The sequence below is a fragment of the Pan troglodytes genome, chromosome 12 (genome assembly GCF_028858775.2).
Source record: "Pan troglodytes isolate AG18354 chromosome 12, NHGRI_mPanTro3-v2.0_pri, whole genome shotgun sequence".
Classification (NCBI taxonomy): Eukaryota; Metazoa; Chordata; class Mammalia; order Primates; family Hominidae; genus Pan; species Pan troglodytes.
The window spans coordinates 50,251,739-50,276,640 of record NC_072410.2 but is presented as its reverse complement, the minus strand read 5'-3'; the positions used below and the strand labels follow the sequence as shown (position 1 = coordinate 50,276,640).

Here is a 24,902-nt window from a genome sequence, read left to right as displayed (position 1 = left end):
CTAGTTTAATTTCACATGGTCTGAGAGGAATGTTAGTATAATTCCTATTTAAAGGATGTTCTATTGCCTAGAACATGGTGTGTCTTGGTGAATATTTTGTATAAGTTGTTGTTGGATAAAACATTCTATAAATGTCCATTAGATTCACTTGATGGATGGTGTCAGTCATTTCAACTATATATATACTGATTTTTCTGCCTCCTGGATTTCTCAGTTACAGTAGAAGTGTTCCAGAAATTTTAATGACAATAGATGTTAACATATAAAATAAGATTTTAGTATCTTTCAACATACTCATATTTTTCCATCTTTGATCTTCTAAAGTAGTAAGTAACTTTGAAAAATTTTCTAATACTAATCATTCACGCATTCCTAACCTTACTTCAATCCCTCATTTATTTGTATGTACTTTTAGATTTTGCTCAGAATTGTTTTGGCTATTCGTGTTCTTTTTTTAGTTCCCTATGAATTTTATGATTGTTTTTTCTATTTCTGTAAAAGATGACACTGATACTTCGTTAGGGATTGCATTGAATCTATAGATTGCTTGGGGAAGTATGGTCATTTTAATGATATTAATTCTTCTGATATATAAGTATGGTATTTCTTTCCATTTGTTTGTGTCCTCTTCCGTTTCTTTCATCAATGTTTTGTAGTTTTCATTGCAGACATTTTTCACCTCCCTGGTTAAACTTATTCCTAGGTATTCTAATGTTTTTGAAGCTATTGTAAATGGGACTGCCTTCTTGATTTCTTTTTTACTGTTTTATTATTGAAGAATAAAAAGGCTACTGATTTTTGTATGTTGATTTTATATCCTGCAACTTTACTGAATTTGTTTTTCAGCTCTAAGAGTTTTTTCTTTTTAATACTTTAAGTTTTAGGGTACATTGCACAACGCGCAGGTTTGTTACATATGTATACATGTGCCATGTTGGTGTGCTGCACCTATTAACTCGTCATTTAGCATTAGGTATATTTCCTAATGCTATCCCTCCCCCCTCCCCCTACCCCACAACAGGCCCCGGTGTGTGATGTTCCCCTTCCTGTGTCCATGTGTTCTCATTGTTCAATTCCCACCTAGGAGTGAGAACATGCAGTGTTTGTTTTTTTGTCCTTGCTATAGTTTGCTGAGAATGATGGTTTCCAGCTTCATCCATGTCCCTATAAAGGACATGAACTCATCATTTTTTATGGCTGCATAGTATTCCATGGTGTATATGTGCCAACTTTTCTTGATCCAGTCTATCATTGTTGGACATTTGGGTTGGTTCCAAGTCTTTGCTATTGTGAATAGTGCCGCAATAAACATACATGGGCGTGTGTCTTTATAGCAGCATGATTTGTAATCCTTTGGGTATATACCCAGTAATGGGATGGCTGGGTCAAATGGTATTTCTAGTTCTAGATCCTTGAGGAATCACCACACTGACTTCCACAATGGTTGAACTAGTTTACAGTCCCACCAACAGTGTAAAAGTGTTCCTATTTCTCCACATCCTCTCCAGCACCTGTTGTTTCCTGACTTTTTAATGATCGCCATTCTAACTGGTGTGAGATGGTATCTCATTGTGGTTTTGATTTGCATTTCTCTGATGGCCAGTGATGATGAGCATTTTTTCATGTGTCTTTTGGCTGCATAAATGTCTTCTTTTGAGAAGTGTCTGTTCATGTCCTTCGCCCACTTTTTGATGGGGTTGTTTTTTTCTTGTAAATTTGTTTGAGTTTATTGTAGATTCTGGATATTAGCCCTTTGTCAGATGAGTAGGTTGAAAAAATTTTCTCCCATTCTGTAGGTTGCCTGTTCACTCTGATGGTAGTTTCTTTTGCTGTGCAGAAGCTCTTTAGTTTAATGAGATCCCATTTGTCAATTTTGGCTTTTGTTGCCATTGCTTTTGGTGTTTTAGACATGAAGTCCTTGCCCACGCCTATGTCCTGAATGGTATTGCCTAGGTTTTCTTCTAGGGTTTTTATGGTTTTAGGTCTAGATGGAGCCTTTTAGTTTTTCTAAATGAAAGATCGTATCATCAGCAAAGAAGGACAATTTGACTTCCTGTTTTCCAATTTGGATGCCTTTTATTTCTTTCTCTTCTCTGACTGTCCTAGCTCAGACTTCCAATACTATGTTTAATAGGAGTAGTGAGAATGAGCATCCTTGTCCTGGGGAATGGTTCCAGCTTTTGCCCATTCTTAAAGGAAAGGCAGTCAACCTTTTCCCATTCAGGATGGTGTTAGTTGTGGGTCTGCTATATGTGGCCTTTATTATTTTGAGGTATGTTCCTTCTATATTTGGCTTGTTGGGAGTTTTAATTGTGAAGGGATGTTGAATTTTATCAAATGCTTTTTCTGCATCTATTAAGATGACCATATGGTTTTTACCCTTCATTCTGTTGATGTGAAGTTTCACATTTACTTATTTGCATATACTAAACCATCCTTGCACTCTCGGTCTAAATCTCACTTGATCATCATACATTATCTTTTAATTAAATTCAGTTTTCTAGTATGTTGCTGATAATTTTTGCATCTATTTTCATCAAGAATATTTGTCTGTAGTTTTCTTTTGTTGTTGTTCCTTTTTCTGGTTTTGGTATCAGGGTAATGCTAGGCTTACAGAATAAGTTATGGAGAATTCTCTCCCTAATTTTTTGGAACAGTTTCAGGAGGATTGGTATGAGTTATTCTTATATGTTTGGTGGAATTTGGTGGTGAATCCACCTGGTTCTGGGCTTTTCTTTGTTCAGATACTATTTATTACTGCTTCAATCACTGCCTGTTATTGGTCTGTTCAGGTTTTCCATTTCTTCCTGATTCAATCTTAGTAGGTCGTACATTTCCAAGTATTCATCCATTTCCTACGGATTTTCCACTGGTTAGCATATAGTTGTTCATAATAGTCCCTGATGATCTTTTCTGTTTCTGTGGTATCAGTTATAATGTCTCTGTTTTCATTTATAATTTTATTTGAGTCTTCACTGTACTCTTCTTGGTTAGTCTAGCTAGTGGTTGTTATCAATTTTACCTTTTCAAGGAACCGACTTTTTGTTTCATTCATCTTTTCATATTTTTCTTTTCAGTTCTACTATGATCTGCATTATTTCCTTCTGATATTGTGGATTTGGTTTGTTGCTGCTTTCCTGTTCCTTGAGGTATATTGTTAGATTGTTTATTTGAAATATTTCTGCTTTTTGATGTAGGTGCTTAGTGCTATGAACTTCCCTTTTAGTACTGCTTTTGTTGTGTCCCACAGGTTGTGATATGTTGTGTTTCCATTTCATTTGTTCCAAAAAACATTTATTTCCATATTAATTTCTTCATTGAAACAATGGTTGTTCAGGAGCATGTTGTTTAATTTCCATGTATTTGTATAGTTTCCAATGTTTCTCTTGGTATTGATTTCTAGTTTTACACCATTGTGATCTGGGAATATACTTGATGTGATTTTGAATTTCAAAAATTTGTTGAGATTTGTTTTGTGGCTTAATATATGGTCTATCTTGGAGAATGTTCCTTGTGCTGATGAGAAGAATGTGTATTCTGTTATTGTTGGATAAGATGTTCTCTAAATGTCTGTTAAGTCCTTTCGGTCTAAAGTCCAGTTTAAAACAAATGTTTCCTTTCTGATTATCTGTCTCAATGACCTGTTTAGTGCTGGCAGTGGGGTGTTAAAGTGCCACAATTTTATTATATCAGAGTTCACCTTTTTATTTAGATATGGCAATATTTGCTTTATGAATCTAGGTGCTCCAGTGTTGGATGCCAATATGGATTTGGTGTTACATCCTCTTGCTAGATTGATCCCATTATCATTATATAATGACCTTATTTGTCTTTTTCTTACTGTTTTTTATTTAAATTGTTGTATCTGAGTATAGCTATGCCTGCTTATTTTTTGTTAACATTTGCATGAAATATCTTTTTCTATCCCTTTATTTTCAGTTTATATGCATCTTTAAAGGTAAATGATGTTTCTTGTAGGCAGCATATGGCTAGATCATGTTTTTTTCATCCATTCAACCAGTCTATATATTTTAAGTAAAGAATTAAATCAATTTACACCCAAAATTATTATTGATATGTGAGGTCTTCCCTTTATCATATTAATTATCTTCTGGTTATTTTGTGTATTCTTTGTTCCTTTCCTTTTCTCTTACTGTTTGTTATTGCGGTTTGGTGGTTTTCTGCAGTAGTACTATTTGAGTCCTTTCTCTTCTTCATTTGTTTGTTTGCTTTACCAGTGAGTGTTATACTTCTGTGTGTTTTCATGATAGCAAATATCACTCACTATTTCCAAGTTTAGAATTCCCTTGAGGAATTTACTGTAAGGCCAGTGTAGTGGTGATGAATTCTTTCAGCTTTTGCTTGTATGAGAAAGATTGTATTTCTCCTTCATTTATGAAGAATAATTTCGCTGGATATAGTATGTTTGCCCAACAGGTTTTTTTTTTTTTTTTTTCTTGTTTCAGCTCTTTCAAAATATCATCCCATCACCTCCTGGCCTGTAAGGTTTCTTTTGAGAAATCCACTGTTAGTCTGATGATGATTCCTTTATAGGTAACTAGATGCTTTTCTCTTGCTGTTTATAGAAATCTTTGTGTTTACATTTAGATAGTTTAACTATAATGTGCCATGGAGAGAATACTTTTTTTGCATTGTGTCCTTTTGGGGATCTCAGCACATCCTGTATCTGAATGTCTAAATCACTCATTGGACTTGAGAAATTTTCATCTCTTACTGCATTAAGTTTTCCGACTCTTTTTTATTTCTTTTTGCCTTCTGGAACCCTTATAATTTGTAAATTTGGTCTCTTATGATGCCCCGTACATAATAAAGGCTTTGCTCATTCTTTTTTTAGTTGTTTTTTCTTTTATTTTGTATAAAGAATTATCTTCTAGATCTGAAATTCTTTCTTCTGCTTGATCTAGTCTACTGTTGAAGATTTTGAACATATTTTGCATTTCATTTAATAAATTCTTCAGTTCCATAATTTATGTTTGGTTATATTTTTGGTATCAATCTCTTTAGCAAATTTCTTATTCATATCATGCATTGTTTTTCTGATTTCTTTGTATTGTTTTGCAGAATTCTCATGTTTCTCACTGAGTGTCTTTAGAATCAATCATTTAACTTCTTTTCCTGAGATTTCATTAATTTCTCTTTGGGACCTGTTGTTGGAGAATTATTCCTTTGGAGGTGTCATATGTCCTGGCTTTTTCTTATTTTCTGTACCATTATATTCATATCTGTACATCTACTATAACAGTCACTTCTTGCAATTTTTTAAATTTGCTCTGGTAGGGGAGGACATTTTCCAGAAGATGTATCTATGCTGTTAGTTGGGTAGGACACTTTGGTTGTGATTTTGAGTGCAGTAGTGTAAACTCTGTACGATTCCTTCAGGTATAAATAGTACCAGTGGTATCTATAATTTCTTCAGTGGCTCAGGGTGCAATTATTAAATGAGGCTGTGGTTTTGCTGGGGACTGTAACACCAGGTAGGTCGGTCTTTGAGCCCCAGTGGTGGCAGCAGTGGGATGAGTATGTGTGTCTTTGGGCCCCAGGGTGGTCTGGCACCATTGTTATTGAGTCCAGATGAGCCAATTGTTGAGTTTCCAGACAGATTACTTGGATGCCAGCAGTGACAACAGTAGGTGGGGTGGGTGGGGATGTTCTTGAACCCCTGGGGCAGCCAGCTTGATGTGAATGATGACAATGGCAGTGGCAGAAACATCCTCTTAGTCCCAAGTGGTTCACACGGGTATTGGTGTTGGTTGCATTCAGCCGAGTGGGCTGGTCTCCAGGCACACAGGTGGTACATGCAGGTAGGTGCCAGCTGTGGTAGTAGCAGTCATGTGGGTAGGCCCAACCTCAGGCACCTGGGAGGAGTGTTCAGGTGCCAACTGTGGAGGACAGGGCTAGGTGATCCTCTTGCTTCTGGTGTGCTCTGGCATAGGGGTTGGGGGGTGGCAGGTCAAAGCTGAGCCAAACTTGTCCTCAAGCCCTCTGATAATGAGTATAGGCACCAGATGCAGTAGTTAGGGGTGAGGCAATCCCTAGAAAAGTGAGATGCTCTGATGGTAGGTGGCAGCAGCTGTGCTGGTTCCCTGCCACTGGGGAGGGCAGTGCCACCTTCAGTATTGGGCAACCTAGGTCAGCAGGTGGAAAACACACACACCATTTTCACCACAGCCCAAGTGGCACTCTTTCCTCAGCCCCTCTGCCCTAGCTGACACATTGCTCATGCCTCAGCCTCAATGGCAGCAGCATGCATCATGATAGCATCTCAGCCCCTGGTGTGGGTGGCCCCTGGTCACTGGCACCTAAGCTGGGAGGCAGCAAGTGTGCTTCTCCTGCACCTCAGCCCCAGTACCAGTGGTCTCCAGGATAATGCGCTATCTGTTGGAGGCAGGGCTCTAAGATGGCTGCTTGCTATAGCTGCTTAGGTCTCATGGAATGTGTGTGACCTGGTGTGAGCTCCTTCCCTGGACCAGTGCCATCACACAATCTCTCAGCATCTTCCTATGTTAGTTTCAGGGCAAGTGAGGGTCAAGAGACTCTCCTATTGCCAGGATTTCAGGACTCCATAGTGGAAATGGAAACCACTGAAAGTTTCTACTAACCCTTTCCTCGTATTAAGGAGTCTCCCTCAGCTCCCAGCTGATCCTACTGAGTAGACTGCCTCATTTCCTTCCCCTTCCTTGGTTTAGGCATTTACTGTCACTTTTCTATTGAATTACAGTGTTCTCTCTTGGGTGGTCTATTTGAAATATGATCATCTACTCATTATGTTGGTTCTTCTTAGTGGAGGAGGTGAGTATGAAATACCTCTAGTCAGTCATCTTGAAGCTTTCCTCTTTCATATCTTTTCCTTATCACATCATATCTATTTCCCTATAGGTCCTCAAATTTATTAGCACAGAGTTACAGTCTTAGGAATTCAATTCCTCTCCTTCTGAACTGTGAGTAATTGTGATTGATGTTGTTATTTCTTCCTTCTTTCCTCTCTTTCCTTCCTTACTTTCATCTTTTCTTTTCCTTCTTTTTTTAGTTCTTCCCTTCCTTTCAATGAAGCACAGTAGAATGTTTATTTTTTTAAATGCAACATCCCTCACTTGAAGTCTTTCAAAGACTTTAGAATAAAGTCCAAATTATCTACTAATATAAAACAAAGTGCTTCTCAGGTTGGTATTTATCTACTTCGGTATCTCACTGCCATCCTAATTCTATGCTGAATACTGGCTTTATTTTATCATTTAATCTTTGCACATGAAGTTAAAATATCCTTCACTCCCTCTATATCCATTCTCTGCCTATAAATATCCTGCTGGTTCCAAATCCATTCCAACTTGTACTTGTCTGGGAAGTCTTCTTTGGCGGTCCTAAAGGTGGAACCTCATCCTCTTTGGAATTCTCCTCTGTTGAGCCTGTCAATGTTGAAGTCCCCTGGTGCTCAATCCTCACATCTTTCCTCTATGTATACTCAAATCCCAGAAGAAAGTCCATCCTGTGCCATCAAATATCATCTTTACACTGGTGAACTCTAAATTTTTATCTCTAGCTATGATTTTGTCCTGCCAATTTAATACCTCCATATAGCTATCAATTAAACATATCAAGCTTAATGTATCAAAAATGGAAGTCTTGATCGTATTTCTGCTTTCCAAATGCATTTTTCTCTAAGTGTTCCCCATCTCAGTAAACAGTATTCATCCAGTGTTCTGTTCAAAAGTTTTGGAACTATCTTTGACTCCTGTCTTTCTCTTAGTACACACACCCAATCTAGTACTAAGACCTGCTATCTGTACCTTCAAAAATATTTCTTACCACTTCTACCTCTACCACTCTAGTCCAAGTGACCACTATCTCTTGCCTGGAGTATTGCAACTACCTCCCAATTAGACTTTCTTCTTCCCCTTTTATTAAATTACAATATATTTATTTCCACATAAAAACCAGTATCACATTAAATGATAACTCAGATCATTACCCCCCACAACTCAATCTTCTAATGACATCACATCTCATTTCAGAATACAATGTACAGTATTTATGATGGCCTACAAGGCCAGAAATAATTTAACTCCTGAATACTTCATCTCTTATCATCCATACCATTAGTGATAGATACATCATTGCCAGACTGACCCCCTTACTATTTCTTGAACACATCCATACCTACCACTGTGCTGTCCCCTTTGACAGGAATGCATATCCATCAGAAATCCAAATGATTTAATTTCTCACTTCTTTTTGGTCATTTATTTTTTTTCCCTAGTTCTTATCACTACTTGCCATTACATTAGATTTTTTGTTTGTTTATCATCCACTAATTCATTGAAATATAAGCTCTGTAAAGTGAGGAGACTCACTTTTTTGTTCATGCCTGAAACTTTTCCTAATTAGTAGTAGACACTGTATTAAAACTTGTTAAATAAATGAGAGATTGAATACATCTAATGTATTATTCCAGTATAGTGGGTGTCTTCTCTGTAAATCATAAACTTTAAGTCCAGGGACAAAGTACTTTTCTGTCTCTCCCCAAGAATCTACCAGATGATTACACAGTAGATACACAAGCAATATTTATTATGGAGTAAATTAATAAACACTTTCATTCTCTTTTGTAAGACAGTGAGGAAAATCTTATGAATCAGGAAAGCTAAGGACGCCAGCTTGATTATGTCACACATGGCAGAAATAAGAGGGAACTCTGCAAGAAAATACCTTAAAGACCTTCAGACTCTTTCTACCCCTTTTCCAGCATAAAGGTTTCCATCTGCAAGGGAAAGTTTTCTGGAAACAGTAGCTTAGGAAAATATACAACATGTAGCTGTTATAATTGCCATGTTTATATTGAGTTCTGGGTTAGCTAGTCTGAAACAGCCCTGGTAAAAAATAAATTTTCAGTGTGTTTTAAGCAATCAGTGTTTCCAATAAGCACTGTCAACATGACCTTTAGTGGTCTCCAGAACTTCTCCTTCACTAAGTATTTAACTGGCTGTTCAGCCCCTATGGCTTCCTGTCTGCCTTTAATTTTCCCTCAGCATTTTTTCATGCTAGAGCAACAACAAAATACACAAGCCATCCTTTCAGAGAATTTCTGAACATAATTTGAAAAGCTATTGACATAAAAAATTGAGACTGGTTGAGAGAAAGAGTATCAGTGGATACTACATATTCTTCTTTTGATAGACAAATGAACCTCACGTTCTAATTCCCTAACTCCCTATTATCTACTTAACACTGAACTATTTCTTTTACATTTTCTTTCCTAGAGAAATTTTGGCTTTCACAGAAGAGCAAATATGGAAATTTTTTTGATAAATCTAATGCCCAAGCTCCATAATAATGCTAGTATTTGAGAGTAATTATAATTCCTATAAAACTGCCTGAGGTCATTCTGAAGCTCTGAAAGCTTTTGTCATATTTTCATACTCATTCTCAGGGCCTTTTTATTAAGTCATTCTTTTCCTCACTAAAAGAACATCTAAATTAGTATCATTAGACATTGTGAAAAATTAGTAAGTCATGATATGAACATAACATTATGTGTAATGAATTTTAACTAATTTTATTATCATTTTGAAACAAATAATTTATAGTAATTTAATGAATGTGTAACTTAACCTAGCAGCTGACCTAATCACATAGATACATAAAGAATACTTTCTGATTCAACATTGTGTTTTTTTCAAACAATAGAAAAATAGTAAGTCATACCAAAAATTTTTATCTGTCATAAAGTATAATAGCAGTATGAATCAAATTTGATTTCTTCTCTTGCACCTACTGTCAAAAGAATGTACCAAAAATAGAGAAAGAGGTTAAGATGATGGGAAAAAGCAGACTACAGGGGACATAAATCATGGTTCCAACTCTACAACTGTACATTTAATTAATATCAATTTCTGGATCTCAAAAGGGTGACATGGAATATGTTTCAAAACTAAAACAATCAAATAACAATATAAACAAAAAATCAAACCATATAAGTAGCCTATATGTTAGATCCATATTTTTAATGTTTGAGATGTTGTCCTATTACTTTTACTGCTTAATACCTATTTAAAGCTCACATAAATATGAAGGAGTTTATTAAAGCTGCTCTAAGCTATAGCATTTTCCCTCCAGAAACTCATCTACCATCAATCCTTCTTTTGTTCTACATGACTGTCATTTCTTCCCATTTGATCCAGCTCTGGATCAAAACTAGTGCTGTGGACATATGAAATTATAAAATTGCTAACTAGAAAAGCAGGGACAGAAATTCCTCACTAAAAAGTAAGATTAAAAAATTGATCACAGGGCCGGGTGTGGTGGTTCATGCCTGCAATCCCAGCATTTTGAGAAGCCAAGGTGGGTGGATCGCTTGAACCCAGGAATTCGAGACCAGCCTGGGCAACATGGCGAAACCCCGTCTCTACTAAAAATACTAAAAATTAGCCGGGCATGGTGGCACACGCCTATAATCCCAACTACTTGGGAGGATGAGGCATGAGAACTACTTGAACCCAGGAGACAGGGGTTGCGGTGAGCCAAGATTGCACCACTGCACTCCAGCCTCGGCAATAGAGCAAGATTTGATTTAAAAAAAAAAAAAAAAATTGGTCACAGGATACAGAGAGCAGGGGACAGCTTAGTAGAAAATTTTAATTAATGTTAATGTCAGCCATAACTATGATTATCTAGACCATACTTAAGAACTGTTGACTGTGATCGGGGCTCAACTTAGGAAATAGTGATTTACATGTACAAAACATAAGGAAGGGTTTAGAGACACAGTTGTAGTTGTTTCATTTTGTTTTGTTTTGTTTAAACACCCAAAAACTCGCACTGGTATTTATTTTTTCAAAGAAAATAGAGAAGGGAAACCAAACATATCATAAACACTTATTCTCAAGAGCATGTTATAAACCATCTTACAGAAACAAGGCCATGTTAGGTAGAACGTCCCAGACTGTGTACACCAGAAGCAGTTCCACAGTACTGTAGGGCCCTCTCACCTTAAAAGTTGTGGTGCCATAGAGCTTGGTAGTGTGAACTGTCTCTGGAAGCACATTAGTGATGTTGGTGATAAATTCTTCCAAGTACTTACAGGATTTCTCCAAATGTGTTGTATTGATAATAATCTGGACAAGCTAGAAAACAACAAACACATGTAAAAGTCATTTAACTACTCACCCCAGGATGAATGGCTCAATATGAATCTGCCGGTACAAAACAAATGTAAGGCATAATGGAAAAGGCCATCCACATTCGGGCAAGGGGTATGTTAAAGCATGGGCTTTCATGTTACCTCTTCTAGGAAGTTTTTGATATGGTCAGGCTTTGTGTCCCCACCCAAATCTCATCTTGAATTGTAATCCCCATAATCCCATGTATCGAGGGAGAGACCAGGTGGAGGTAATTGAATCATGGGGGCAGTTTCCCCCATGCTATTCTCGTGATAGTGAGTGAGTTCTCACAGATTTGATGGTTTTATAAGGGGCTCTTCCCCCTTCACTCACACTTCTCCTTCTTGCTGCCCTGTGAAGAAGTTCTTTGCTTCCCCTTTGCCTTCCACCATGATTATAAGTTTCCTGAGGCCTCCCAAGCCATGCTGAACTGTGAGTAAATTAAACCTCTTTCCTTTATAAATTACCCAGCCTTGGGCAGTTCTTTATAGCAGTATGAAAATGGACTAATACGTCCTAGCATTCCAAAACATTTTGTATTCCCCCGTATTATGGGAACACTTATCACTGTATTCTAAAGGTATGTTTTCTTCTGTTTAAAAAAGATTAGACTAAGAACAGAAAGTGCTACGGTTTAGCATGATGCCTTCCAACTAAAACATTGCCAAATGAACTAAACAAATAAATGATCACCAAAAGAACAGGAATCATTAAAATGGCAACAAGACGTTTCAAAATTAGGCATGATGAACAGAGATGTTAGGAGAGATTACAATATGTTAATAAACTACATCAGTTTGTGGAAGAAAGAACATGGGCATCAAAGTGAAAGTAACCAGGGAATTAATGACTTACTTTATTATTATTACTTACTGATCTTGGGAAATTTTCTTATCTTTTATAACCCTATTTCTTTATCTGTAAAATGTCAATAATAATGTCTACTTCACAGAGTTATTGTGAGGATTAAATATTCTGTTGTCAACACTATTTCCCTTTTCTTACATAGAACAGATCATTAAAAAGACAGTACTGGTTTAAAAAAAAGTTGTCTTCTATAAATTACTAGAAGAGGAAGATAAAGAAGAATAACTATTATTGTCTGTATAGAATTAAGGATTCTAAAGAACTTCATGGTTCATTTTCCTACACTGTTTTCCCAAAAACTTGGAAAAGTAGTTAAAGGGACATAATTATAACTTCCATTTTATTATAACAGAAATGAAAATGAAGTGATTTTCTTTAGATCACACAGCCTAAATGAAACTAATACTACGTCCTGTACCTTCCAATTATGGACTCATCTAAATAACTCTGCCAGTGCCTTTTAGCATAAGCATAATATGGCAGCTCTGAAGTGCTGCATGATTGTGTACATTAGACTAAAATATAAGATTCTGGGCCTGCAATCAACTGGACCCCAATATGCTCTGATTCTACTGTCTGTAAAAAGAAGAGGAAAAAAAGTGGTATCTATTACTTATTTCTTAACTATTAAACCATAAAACTGTTCATATTCCTTAGAGTCTAAAAGAAATACAAACAGGAAATAGAATGGACCTTTTTTTTTTGTCTTTCTTTTCTACATCTTTACTTTGCATTTTCACAAAAATATGTCTGATGGTGAGGTTGCGGCAGGTAGGGGGGAGTTTTGGTGTGTAAGGCAATGAATTAATCTAGGTCTTTTGGTCTAGTGAGACAGTGAGCCAAGAGGTTGGGGGGTGGGGGTGGCATATGACACAAAGCAGAAACTGGAACTAAAGATGAGGGTGGTACTACACATGTTTACAATCCATGATATTTCAAAACAACGTTTAAAAGTTTGAATTTAAATTCAGTAAGAATCATATCAAGCTGTAGAATATTAAACAAAAATACAAATAGGACTATAATCAGAAAATACATTCTCACTTCTTCTACATCATCCAGCACAGGATGAAAGCACACACTTCATTCTCAAAAAATACATGTCAACTCATAAAGACAATGTTTTAGTACTGGTTTCAACTAAGAAAAAGAGTACCTTCTACTCCACTAAGGATCATCCTGACAATCTTAGGAAAATAACTACTTGGAAACACAATAACAAAGGGCAAAAACACAGAGATACAATTCGAATAAATTCTCTTAGATGAAAAGTTAGGGCAACACTGGGACTAGATCTCTATATTTTCCCCCATAACTCATCAGACAAGTTCATATACATCAGCTCTCCTTTCCATTCATTCCATAGTTTTAACTCAGAAATTTTGAGTTTTGAACACAAGACTACTACGTCCTATAAAATTACCAAAACAAACAACCTTTTAACTTTGGAGTGCTCTAGGAAAAAATATCCACCAAAATAAGCAATTCATCACCCTCTTGCTTTCATCATTTTCTCCTTCAGAGGAGGACTAAAATCATTTAAAAATATTTAAATTGTGTGAATTAAATCATTCGTCTTCCTGAGTGGGAAGGTGGCTACTGGAAAGGTTGTCTTGATGTGGAAGTCAGAAAATTAAGAGAGTTAATCTGAGAACTGAAAAATTTCTATTTTAAAATCAGTATTACCTATGGAAACACATTCTGCCAATCAAAAGAAATCCTAATAATAAGGAGGAATCATGTCATGTTATCGAAATAAAAAACAGTGGCAGTCAAAGAGAAAATTATCCTGTTTTACATGATATTGGCAGTTAAAGAAAAAAAAGGGAGGTGGCTTCACTGGGTACACTAGTAATTTCCCATGACTTTTTAAAGATCTGTCAACACAAAAGATCACTGTGAATTACATCAATTGGCTGTCAGTCACTTTTTGAAATGTTTCATTGCTGAGCATAGAATAGACTATTGAGACACTCTAGGATTACAGTAGATACCATGTCATTTTCAGAGAGAATATTGTCTGTTAACGAGGACTAAGTGATAACTACTCCTGAATGACAGCTACCAAAATCCTTACAAGGGCATTTACTAATGTAAAACCAGAGGCTTTGGGCATAATTTCAAATTGAAAGATAAAATGAAGCAATTTCAGATAACTTCCCTCAGAGTTTGAGCTCCCTTGATGATATTTTTAACGACTACTTCCCAGTCTCTTACAATATATAACACTGCAGTAATCCAAACTGTCCTAAACATTATTTCAAGGACATAAAACTAATAATAGATCAAATATTGATTATCTCTTACATAAAGTTCTATGAGAATTGTCAAAAAAGAACATTATAAATCAAACGACTATCTCTCACAAGTAAATGACACAAGTCACTTAAGTGAAAAACCATTAAGAATTGGAAAATTTTTCTGTCTCTCCTTCCTTGTATCGGAGAAAATCTAACAAGAAAGGTACATAGCACACCTTGGAGGTAATTTCTTTTTTTTTTTTTCAATTTTACATTAAGTTCCAGTATACATGTGCAGAACGTGCAGGTTTGTTACATAGGTGTATGTATGTCATGGTGGTTTGCTGCACCTATTGACCCGTCCTCTTAAAGATCCGTCCCCTCAGCTGGGCGCAGTGGCTCACGCCTGTAATCCCAGCACTTTGGGAGGCCGAGATGGGTGGATCACGAGGTCAGGAGATCGAGACCATCCTGGCTAACACGGTGAAACCCTGTCTCTACTAAAAATACAAACAAACAAACAAAAAAAATCAGGTGGGCATGGTGGAGGGCGCCTGTAGTCCCAGCTACTCGGGAGGCTGAGGCAGGAGAATGTCGTGAACCCAGGAGGCGGAGCTTGCAGTGAGCCGAGATCACGCCACTGCACTCCAGCCTGGGCGACAGAGCGAGACTCCGTCACAAAAAAAAAAAAAAAAAAAAATTCCCTCCCCTCATCCCCAACCCCACAACAGGCCCTGGTATGTGTTGTTCCCTTCCCTGCGTCCATGTGTTCTCATTGTTCAACTCCCACTTATGAGTGAGAACATGCAGTGCTTGGTTTTCTGTTCGTGTGTTAGTTTGCTGAGGATGATGGCTTCCAGCTTCATCCATGTCCCTGCAAAAGACATGATCTCATTCCTTTTTATGGCTGCATAGTATTCCATGATGTATATGTACCACATTTTCTTTATCTAGTCTATCATTGATGGGCATTTGGGTTGGTGACTTTGCTACTGTAAATAGTGCTGCAATAAACATATGTGTGCATGTGTCTTTATAGTAGAATGCATGTGTCTTTATAGTAGAATGATTTATATTCCTTTGGGTATATACCCAGCAATGGGATTGCTGGGTCAAATGTTGTTTCTTGGTTCTAGATCCTTCAGGAATTGCCATACTGTCTTCCACAATGGGTGAACTAATTTACATTCCCAGCAACGGTGTAAAAGCGTTCCTATTTCTTGTGGAGGTCATTTCTCCTCCAAGCCTGCTCAAAACACCCCAGTGGAACCTGAACCATGATGACATTCTATTCTTGACAAACCCCAGAAAATATCTTCATCATCTTCCATAGTTCAAAACTAGCCCTAAATTCCAAGAAGAGGTTTCCATTCCCAACTATAAATTAATTCTGGAGTATACACATCTGCATATATTAAAACTGCTTTTAGCATGTTTCCCAAAACAGACAATTCAGTACAATAAACCTTCAACAGGACTAATCCAAAGGAAGAAAATGAGAAGTCACACTCTTCTTCATGCCACCAATGCCTCTCAACTGTTAAATTTGCAAAACAAAAAAACGAAATAGTAGCATTGGTTCTCATTCACAAAAATGAGCTATCACATAGACTTCAAGGGATTTGATCTCCATTTCACCCCAGTCAAGGTACAAAAAACTGTGTCAACCACTCATTTTATACCATCTCCATGATTAAAATACCTAAAATACTAAAATACATGAAACTCCTGGTTACGAATTCCAAGATAAAGTACGAAGTATATTTGACTAGACTTAAGTATAAAACATTTTAACAATGTGAGCAATATCACTTCTGTTAACAAGAGAGAGGGGAGATAAATGGAATGTGGAAAATGAGAGGAGAGAATCATATGGTCATCAATCTAAATTATACTAAAAGCTAAGAATAAATGCAAAGCACTAGTCATTTCTTCAGGTCTCTACTACCATATTAGGTATGTGTAGTGCACTACATCACAGTAGTGCCCTGTGATCATAAAAATACAAATACCCAATGTGGTTTCACCAGAAGGAACTCTGAACTTCTTTCTACATATTATAAATAATTAAACATAAATACTACTGTAAATTATAAAGTATCAGATGAAAATATAACCAATTCTTTAGAACTAGTATTGATATGAACTGATATATTGCAGCTTCCAGCTAAATATGATTTAAGAAAATACACAATCATGGCTGAGCGCAGTGGCTCATGCCTGTAATCCCAGCACTTTGGGAGGCTGAGGCAGGTGGATCACCTGAGGTCAGGAGTTGGAGACCAGCCTGGCCAATATGTTGAAACATTGTCTCTACTAAAATACAAAAATTAGCTGGGTGTGGTGGCACATGCCTGTAATCCCAGCTACTCGGGAGGCTGAGGTAGAAAAATTGCTTGAACCTGGGATGTGGAGGTTGCACTGAACCGAGATCAGGCCACTGCACTCCAGCCTGAGAGACAGAATGAGACTCCATCTTAAAAAAAAAAAAAGAAAAAAGAAAAAGAAAAAGAAAATGTACAATCATGTTAGCTAGTTTCACTTTAATTCATGTACACTAGTCAAGAGTGGGCACTTGATGCTACCAAATAATCACATCATCTGGCACAAATCAATTTTTTTTACACACTCCTAGAGGACTTCAACACACCTTCTTTCTCCTTCAACTCCCATGCTTGCTCTCCCATCTGTAGGTTTAGCTGAAGACCCTGCATTTGCTGGGAAAACTGAGCATTTGGGAGCCTGCTACCATAATACTTACCCAACCACTACCATTTGCATTCACACACTCTGATTCTTACCTGTTACCAGAGGTGAACTTGACACTATCTAATGCCAATCCCTTTAACTGTGTATTCTATCTTAAACTCTCTTACTTAAGGACATTGCATCAGAGATTTCTCCCTTTCTCCTACATCACCCATTTTTCTGCTCTATACTGTATCATTCCCACAATAAATAACAGACTGTTATCTGTCCCATTAAAAAATAAAACAAAAAAAAAAACCTGTCTTAACTGACTTCCCCTGCTAGCTATCACCCCATTTCTTTGTTTCCTTTGGTAACAAAATTTCCTGAAAGAGCTGTCTTATATTTGCTGTCTCTAATTCCTCTTTTCCCATTCTTTAATTTTTTTATTTACATAAACTCTTTATTTTAGGACAGTTTTGTATTTATATTTACAAAAAAGTTGCAGAGTTCCCATATACTCCTCACCCAGCTTCCCTTACTGTTAACATCTTACATTACTATGGTACATTTGCCACAACTATGGAACCAACATAAACGCATTACTACTAATTGAACGCCATACTTTATTCAGATGTCACTAGTTTTTCCTTAACGTTCTTTATCTGTTTCTGGATTCCATCTGAGATACCACATTACATTTAGTTGTCACGTCTTCTTAGTCTCTGGTCTGTGACAGTTTATCAGATTTTCCTTCTTTTTGATTACACTGACAGTTTTTTGTTTTGTTTTGTTTTTGTTTTTGTTTTTGAGATGGAGTCTCGCTCTGCCACCAGGCTGCAGTGCAGTGGCACAATCTCGGCTCACTGCAACCTCCAACTCCCTAGTTCAAGCGATTCTCCCGGCTCAGCCTCCCGAGTAGCTAGGATCACAGGCACGTGCCACCACGCCCAGCTAATTTTTACATTTTTAGTAGAGACGGGGTTTCACCATGTTGGCCAGGATGGTCTCGAACTCCTGACCTCGTGATTCACCCGCCTCAGCCTCCCAAAGTGTTGGGATCACAGGCGTGAGCCACTGTGCCCAATCCTACACTGACAGTTTTAAGGAGTACTGGTCAAGTATGTTATAGCATGTCTTTCAATTTTTGTTTGTTTAATGTTTTCCCATCTTAGACTGGGCTCATGGGTTTAGGGAGGGAGAACACAGAGGCAAAGTGCCCTCTCATCAAATCATATGAAAGGTACATACTATCAACATAACATCACTGATGATGTTAACCTGGAACACTTGAGCAAGGCAGCGTCTGCCAGTTTTCTTCACTGTAAGGTTACTTTTTTCCTCATTCTACCCTATACTTTTTGGAAACAAGTCACTAAGCACACTTCACAATCACCTTGTAGTGGCAATAGTATCTATATTAGTTATTTGAAATTCCTCTCTGCAGGAGCCATTCTCTTTAAAACCTACTCAATCAGGAGTTTCCTTCCACCATTTTATTAAAAGCGCTCTTACCAAGGTCACCAACTTATTCCAAATTGCTAAATCCAATGGTAATTCTTCACCTTCTTTTTATCAATTCAGCAGTATTTGTCATAATTCATCACTCTCTCATTCTTTATATACTTTATGCACACTCCTGTTTTTTTTGTTTTGCTTTTTCCTACTTCCCTGGTGGCTCCTTCCCAATCTCCTTTCATGGTTCCTCTTTTCTCCTGATATCTTAATATCAGAGTACCCAAAAGTTCAATTTTCATCCTCTTTTCTTCTCCATCTTTATTCATTCCCTCAGTGATAGTATCCAGTGGCATGAATATAAATATTTATATTCTCCCCAATTTTTATCCCCTGGCCAAACCTCACTTCCAATCTGCAAATTCATATACACAACTGCTTACTCAACATCTCAACCTATATGTCTAATAAACACTATAAATTTAATATGTCTAAAATCAAATTCCCAATGTTCTCTCACAGCAAATTTAGCTCTGCCTAAAATTTTTCCTATCTTAGTTCATGGTATATACAGCCTCCTCGTTGCTCAAGTCAAAAAATCCTGGAGTTAGTTACTTTCAACTCTTCACTTTTTCTCTTCCTTTATATCCAATCATCAGGAAAGCATGCTGGCTCTACGCTTAAAATCTTATCACTGTCCATAGCTACCACCCAGTCTCACTGGATTTCTGCCAGAATTCCCTAACTAGTCCCCTTGTTTCCATCCTACAGTATATTCTCACTACCATGGTCAATGTGATCCTCTCAAAATATAAGTCAGATCAAGTCATTAAACAAAATCCTACAATAGCTCCCCATTTCAGGCAAAATAAAAGCAAAAGGCTTTACGACGGCCTACCGTGAATGCTTGATACCTCTCTAAACTAACCAGTTGCTTCTCTTCCCCTTGCTCACTCCACTCCAGCTACCCTAGCCTCCTGATTTTTCCCTCAACTTGCCAAGAACTTTCCTACCTTCAGGCCTTTGCTCTGGCTCTAATCTCTACCTGAAATGTCTCCTGCAATAATAACTTACCCTCGAGGTGCTGCTATAAAAATAAAACCAACCTAGAACATCTACTAGAATCCTGATTTCCTTAACCCAGGTGCTTTTTCTTCTCTCCATAGCATTCACTACCTTTAACCATACTACAAAATTGACTTAATTATTTTGTTTATTATTTATTATCTGTTTTTCTCTGGTAGAATGTAAGCAAGGATCTCTATTGTTGTTGTTATTGTTCACTGATTTATCTTAAGGGCATGGAATCAGTGCCTAATAGAGAGTATATATTTTAAAAATTGTAAAGGTAATAAACAAATTATCTTAATAGAACCTCTTGTTCTAATTTTTTTTACTTCTCTTAATTAAAAACTCCATTTCTACACTAGTATTAATCAGTGCTTGACTGCTTAGACCTCTTAATAATAACAGGTAATATGCATTGAGTATTTGCTATATACCAGGCACACTAAGTACTTTACATGCTTCACAACATTCCTGTGAAATACATGCTACCATTATCCCCATTTTACATAGAAAGCAAAGTAATTTGCCCAAGGGCACAGCTATTACGAGGAGGGCCAGAATTGGAACCCAGGCAGCATATATTAGAACATACAGTCTTAACCAATACTCAATTACACTTTTCATAGACCTTATGAAGCAGCCCTAAGAAAATAGCCATTCTCGCTAAAAAAATAATGAATAGTCACATAAAGTTTGAAAAAGAAAGGCATTCATGTTCTAGTGGTGCTAAAACTGAAATGTAATTTTGAATTGGCTCAACATGGAGAAACAAAGAAGCCATGAGGAAAAAAGATAGAGCATATGCATAGAAAAAGAAGAGACTGTGTAACCCCAAAACAGAGTAAACACTGTGTAACCCCAAAACAGAGCAAACACTGTGTAACCCCAAAACAAGAAGGGCAGGCAGAGAGACATTTGTCTATAGGAACTTCCAATTCCTAAGAGAATTATCTGACATGCTGAAATAGGAATCTGTAAATTTTGTGGGCTTATCATAATTCTATTATCTCTAACTAAAACAATATCCATGTTACTATGGACCTCCTGTAAAAATCTCAATTTTTGTTAGGATGAAATAATTAAATCAATATGGAAGGCAGTACAATACAGTAGAAGTGGATAGGTTTGGAGAAAAAAACCTAGATTTATGTCTCATTTCTACCATGTTTGCTAGCTGTATGACCTCGAGCAATCTCCCTGGACTTTAATTAGGCTGTCTATAAAATGGGAATAATAACACATGCCCAGCCTGCTTCAAATGTTACTGTACTAACTGAAATCAAATTTGTGAGTGAGCTTTGAAGAATATAAACTGCTCCACAAATGTTACCTATTATGATGATGATTCCAGATGTGAACTCACTTTAGTTACTCATAAAGGATGTGTCTTCTCTTTCCAAAGGTAGGTAGTATAATTATTCAAAGTGTGTCTCGTTAGTAATAAAAAAAATCACTTTATGTGTATGTGTCTATACATGTACACACCACCATAATAGCCAAAACAAACAAAAGCGTATGCATGTTTCTTCATTCATATGCAAAGATACTGAAAGTATAGTTCCCTAAAAACACCCAATGACTAAGGAATAACATTTAGTATTCAATGAAATGGTGCCAAAATTACACGGTTCTTCCTTGATAACTTCGTACTTGTTCTTCCTATTATTACCTGACCCGTACAGTGTTTCCTGAAACCCAAGCTGAGAAGTTACGCCTTTCTCTTAAAATGTCACAGTAAACCAATGGCTCAGCCAGAACTGAACCCAAGATTCTTCTGAGGCCAAAGCTATTTCTATCAGACCATGTTCTTGCTATGCTACTTGTTATAAAATTGTTGAGACTGCTAAATTAAATGACATAAAAACAGTTACATGAAGAGTTATAATGAAGAGATAGTTCACAAAATAAATAATAAACTTCCCATCCAGAAAAAGAAAACACTATAATCTAACAAAAGCAGGAGGACTTCCTAATTTTCACTCCAACCTTCCTTTTCTGTAACCTTCTTGATTATAAAGGAGGTTAGCTATTTTTCAGATACATAAAGGCAAATGCCTAATATTTCTGTACTAGGCAATAGAAAGGAAGCTCTGTAAAATGAGGGGATTATCTCAAATAAAGTCTAAGGTAATTTTCAATTGAAAGAAAAGTTTGCTATAAGTAGAACTCAATCACTTCCAATGTCCCATCTTATTATTTTTTTTATCTTAATTCAGAGAAAGAGAAAATAACTCCAAAATCAGAAGTAAATGCCCACCTGGCTTCCAGCTGTCTTTACCTATAGGTCAGTATCGTTAACCTTTTGCTGCGCTTCACCATAATCCTTGACAGTGTACATTTTAAATGTCAATTTTTTCCTAGAGTAACAGACTTCCAAACTGCACCACCTCTATAGGTAAAACAGATGGCAAACAGCCTTTCCCTTTCCTTATGAAAAAAAATTCTTCTAAACTCCTCTCACTTTAGGCACTATAACATCCAGTGAAAAACAGATTGAGTTTACTACGCAATCTTGAGTTTCCAAGGGAGAGAACTTCACATCTTTCTAAATTTTAGAACTACACACCAATAGACCAAATCTCGTTTGCCAAGGTACTACATTCAATATATGTAAAATATCCCTCCTCTTTTTATGAGATTCCATAAACCTCCACAGAAATGTGACTATTGCCTTTTCTACACATTCCCTTGATCCCAAATATCTAGTCCTTTTGCAAACAAATTACAAGCTGATAAAGAGTAATTTACCTTTCATACACATGAGATATCTTAAAAATAAAGGCTGAGTCTGACACTAACCAAGAACTATGATTGCATTATCCTTGGTATCAATAACTGATGCAAGCAAAATGTGATTTCATATTCTACGTTGTACATGAACTGCCATTCACTTGATTGGAACCTGATGCTCAATATATTCTACAAACAAAAATATTTGTATATAATCAATGGCAGGTAACAGAAATGTATTCTAACAACTTCAGAAAGGAAAACCAGTTAAGCTAGTGAAAACAAAGAGAAAAATGACTTTTTTAGAAAAAAAATAAATAAATTTTTCAAAGGTGACCAAAGAAAAGAACAAGAGATTTCATTTTGCACTTTCACCATTAGAAGCCTATCAGGAAGAGCATGTAGAAAGTTTTAACGAATTCAGACATAAGGCCCAGAGCTTAGGACATCTGTTCACATACTGGCTCGGCTGCCTTCATTAGGAGCAGGTTTACCTCAGTAAGCCCAATATTCTTCCTTTTAATGACATTCTGCAGAGAGTTGCTCAGAGTCCTGGTTAGCAACAGGTTTGTTGATTTACGAATCATGTCATCAACTTCAGTTGAGCTGAAAAAGAAGCCTTAAGAGTCAGTCATAGCAGGTAGCAGAATTATTCCGGCAAACAAACAGGGTGCCAGTGGTATTCGTGGTAATAATAATAAAATAATAATAGCAGCAGCAAATAATACTTATTGTAAGTCAGAAAAAGTACTATAATAAACTCTCCTAGCTTTTGTTGGCTGAAAAAAAAATAGTTTGCCTTCATTTTTGAAAATTGTTTTTCTGTCTATAGAATTCTGGCTGTTTTTTTTTTCTTTATTTCTTTGAGTACTTTAAGGATGTCACTCCATTTTCTCTGGCTTGCATAGTTTCAGAAAAGAAGTCTATTATAATTCTTATCATTATACTATCATGTAATTTTTATTTTTGGGAATGCCTTCTAAATATTCTCTTTACCTTTCATTTTCACCAGTTTGAATATGATGTCTTTAAATATTTTTGTTTGTTTCTTGTTGTTGCTATTATTTATCTGAATTAGGGTTCTCAAAATCTTGAATTTCTTGTTTGATGCCTTTCATTATTTTTTTGAATACTCTCAGCCACTTTATTTTAAAGTAATTCTTCTTCCCAGTTATCTCAGTCTTCTACTTTAATCTACCATTTGAAAATGCCCTACAGATCTTGGGCACTTTGTTCTATTTCTTTCACCTTTTCTTCTGGGTTCTATATTGTCATGCTAGCTCACAGTACACTGTTAACAATACATTAAGACTTTAGTTGATTTTGTCTTTCTCACATGAACGGTAGTTACACCGTTCCTATTCTGCCACAGGTGCAGGAGTCTGTCCCCTTAGAGGGACCAGTCCCATCATGGTTTTCAGACTACTTAGTTTCCTGCTGACTTCGCCTCTCTGATGAGTTCCAAAAAAGTTTTAATTTTGTAGCTTCTCTGTTTTTCTTCCCCCCCTGCATTTTTACATAGGAAGCAATATTCTTTCCAGTCTTCTATACTGTAGACAGAAACAGAAGTATTTCGTAGTAATTTGCTTTAAAAAAAATGCTGTGTTTGTGCACGTATTCACATGCAAGCAAGATTAAAAGAAAAAAAAAACCATATCAGAAGTGTTATTACTATGTGGTAGAGTTTTGGGTCATTTACATTGTCCCTCTTTGTGCCGTTCTTTATCGCCTGAATTCTTTAAAAGCATTTAATTTTATTAATATAATGTGAAACAGGATCTCTCGCGTATGTATGTGGGTGTGTATATATTCTATTTTTTTAAGATGAGTATGAATGCTAGAAGAGTATTTTACCATAGAAATGCCATGTGTTTGCTATTTTAAAAAAAATCTTTCTTTCAAAAAGAAAGTTTTACGTATTCAGAATTCATGCAGTTACAAATTTTGTCAATATGTATAATGCTTTTTGGCCTCTTCTGTCTAGTGTAAAAGAGAAAACTAAGAGAATAATTATTCTTAAAGCTGCATTAAAATCTGAATGCAGCGGTTTCTCTTGTTTTGAGAGCCTGCATGTAAAAGAAATAATGGTTTTTATGCAAATTGTCTCATGTTCCATGTTAGCCTCCAAAACAGATATGACTGACAAAGCAATCTCTGTCACTCCAGGTTATAAGGTAAACATATTCCAGGATATAAGATAAATGCCAAATGAAGAGTAAAAGGCATCTAGCTTTTTCTAAAATCCCCAAGTTAAATATTTTATTTAAATATTAAATGTGAAAAGTATCAAAGGAAGTTTTCAGGCAAAAACTTAACATATTCAGGCAAGAAAAAGGCATCTGACATTATCCCATTACTAATATTATTCCTTTACCATATTACCTTTCTTCCAAAAGAAGATAGAAAAAGTAATTTTGCAATCAACTTGTAATGATTTATCTACAATAATATACCTAACATACCCTACAGACAATTATCTGATATAAGGTCATTTATATTAATGAAGTGGAGGCCAGGCAGGTGGGGGATGGAAACCCAGGGTAAAAAAGTTTTGGTTTGTAACTTCAAAAGACAATCTATTTTCAAGAGAACATTTCTATGAAAACAATTTCATTTTCAGAGAAAAGGACAAATTAATTGTACAAACCCCATGTTTCATTTATTTTCTTAGTAAGAATAG

General features: G+C 36.3%; 1 protein-coding gene across 5 annotated transcripts in view; it reads right to left on the bottom strand.

Annotated features, from left to right (window-relative positions):
* EXOC6B (exocyst complex component 6B) overlaps positions 1-24,902 on the bottom strand; it is a 652,710-nt gene that overhangs the window by 295,917 nt on the left and 331,891 nt on the right. For all 5 annotated transcript variants that reach the window (XM_515544.9, XM_054678524.2, XM_054678525.2 and 2 more), the window contains 2 exons: positions 22,717-22,828; positions 11,004-11,138 (listed from right to left, as the gene is read on the bottom strand). In XM_515544.9, coding sequence (XP_515544.3) covers positions 11,004-11,138; positions 22,717-22,828 — 247 coding nt within the window. The remainder of the gene's footprint in view (positions 1-11,003; positions 11,139-22,716; positions 22,829-24,902) is intronic.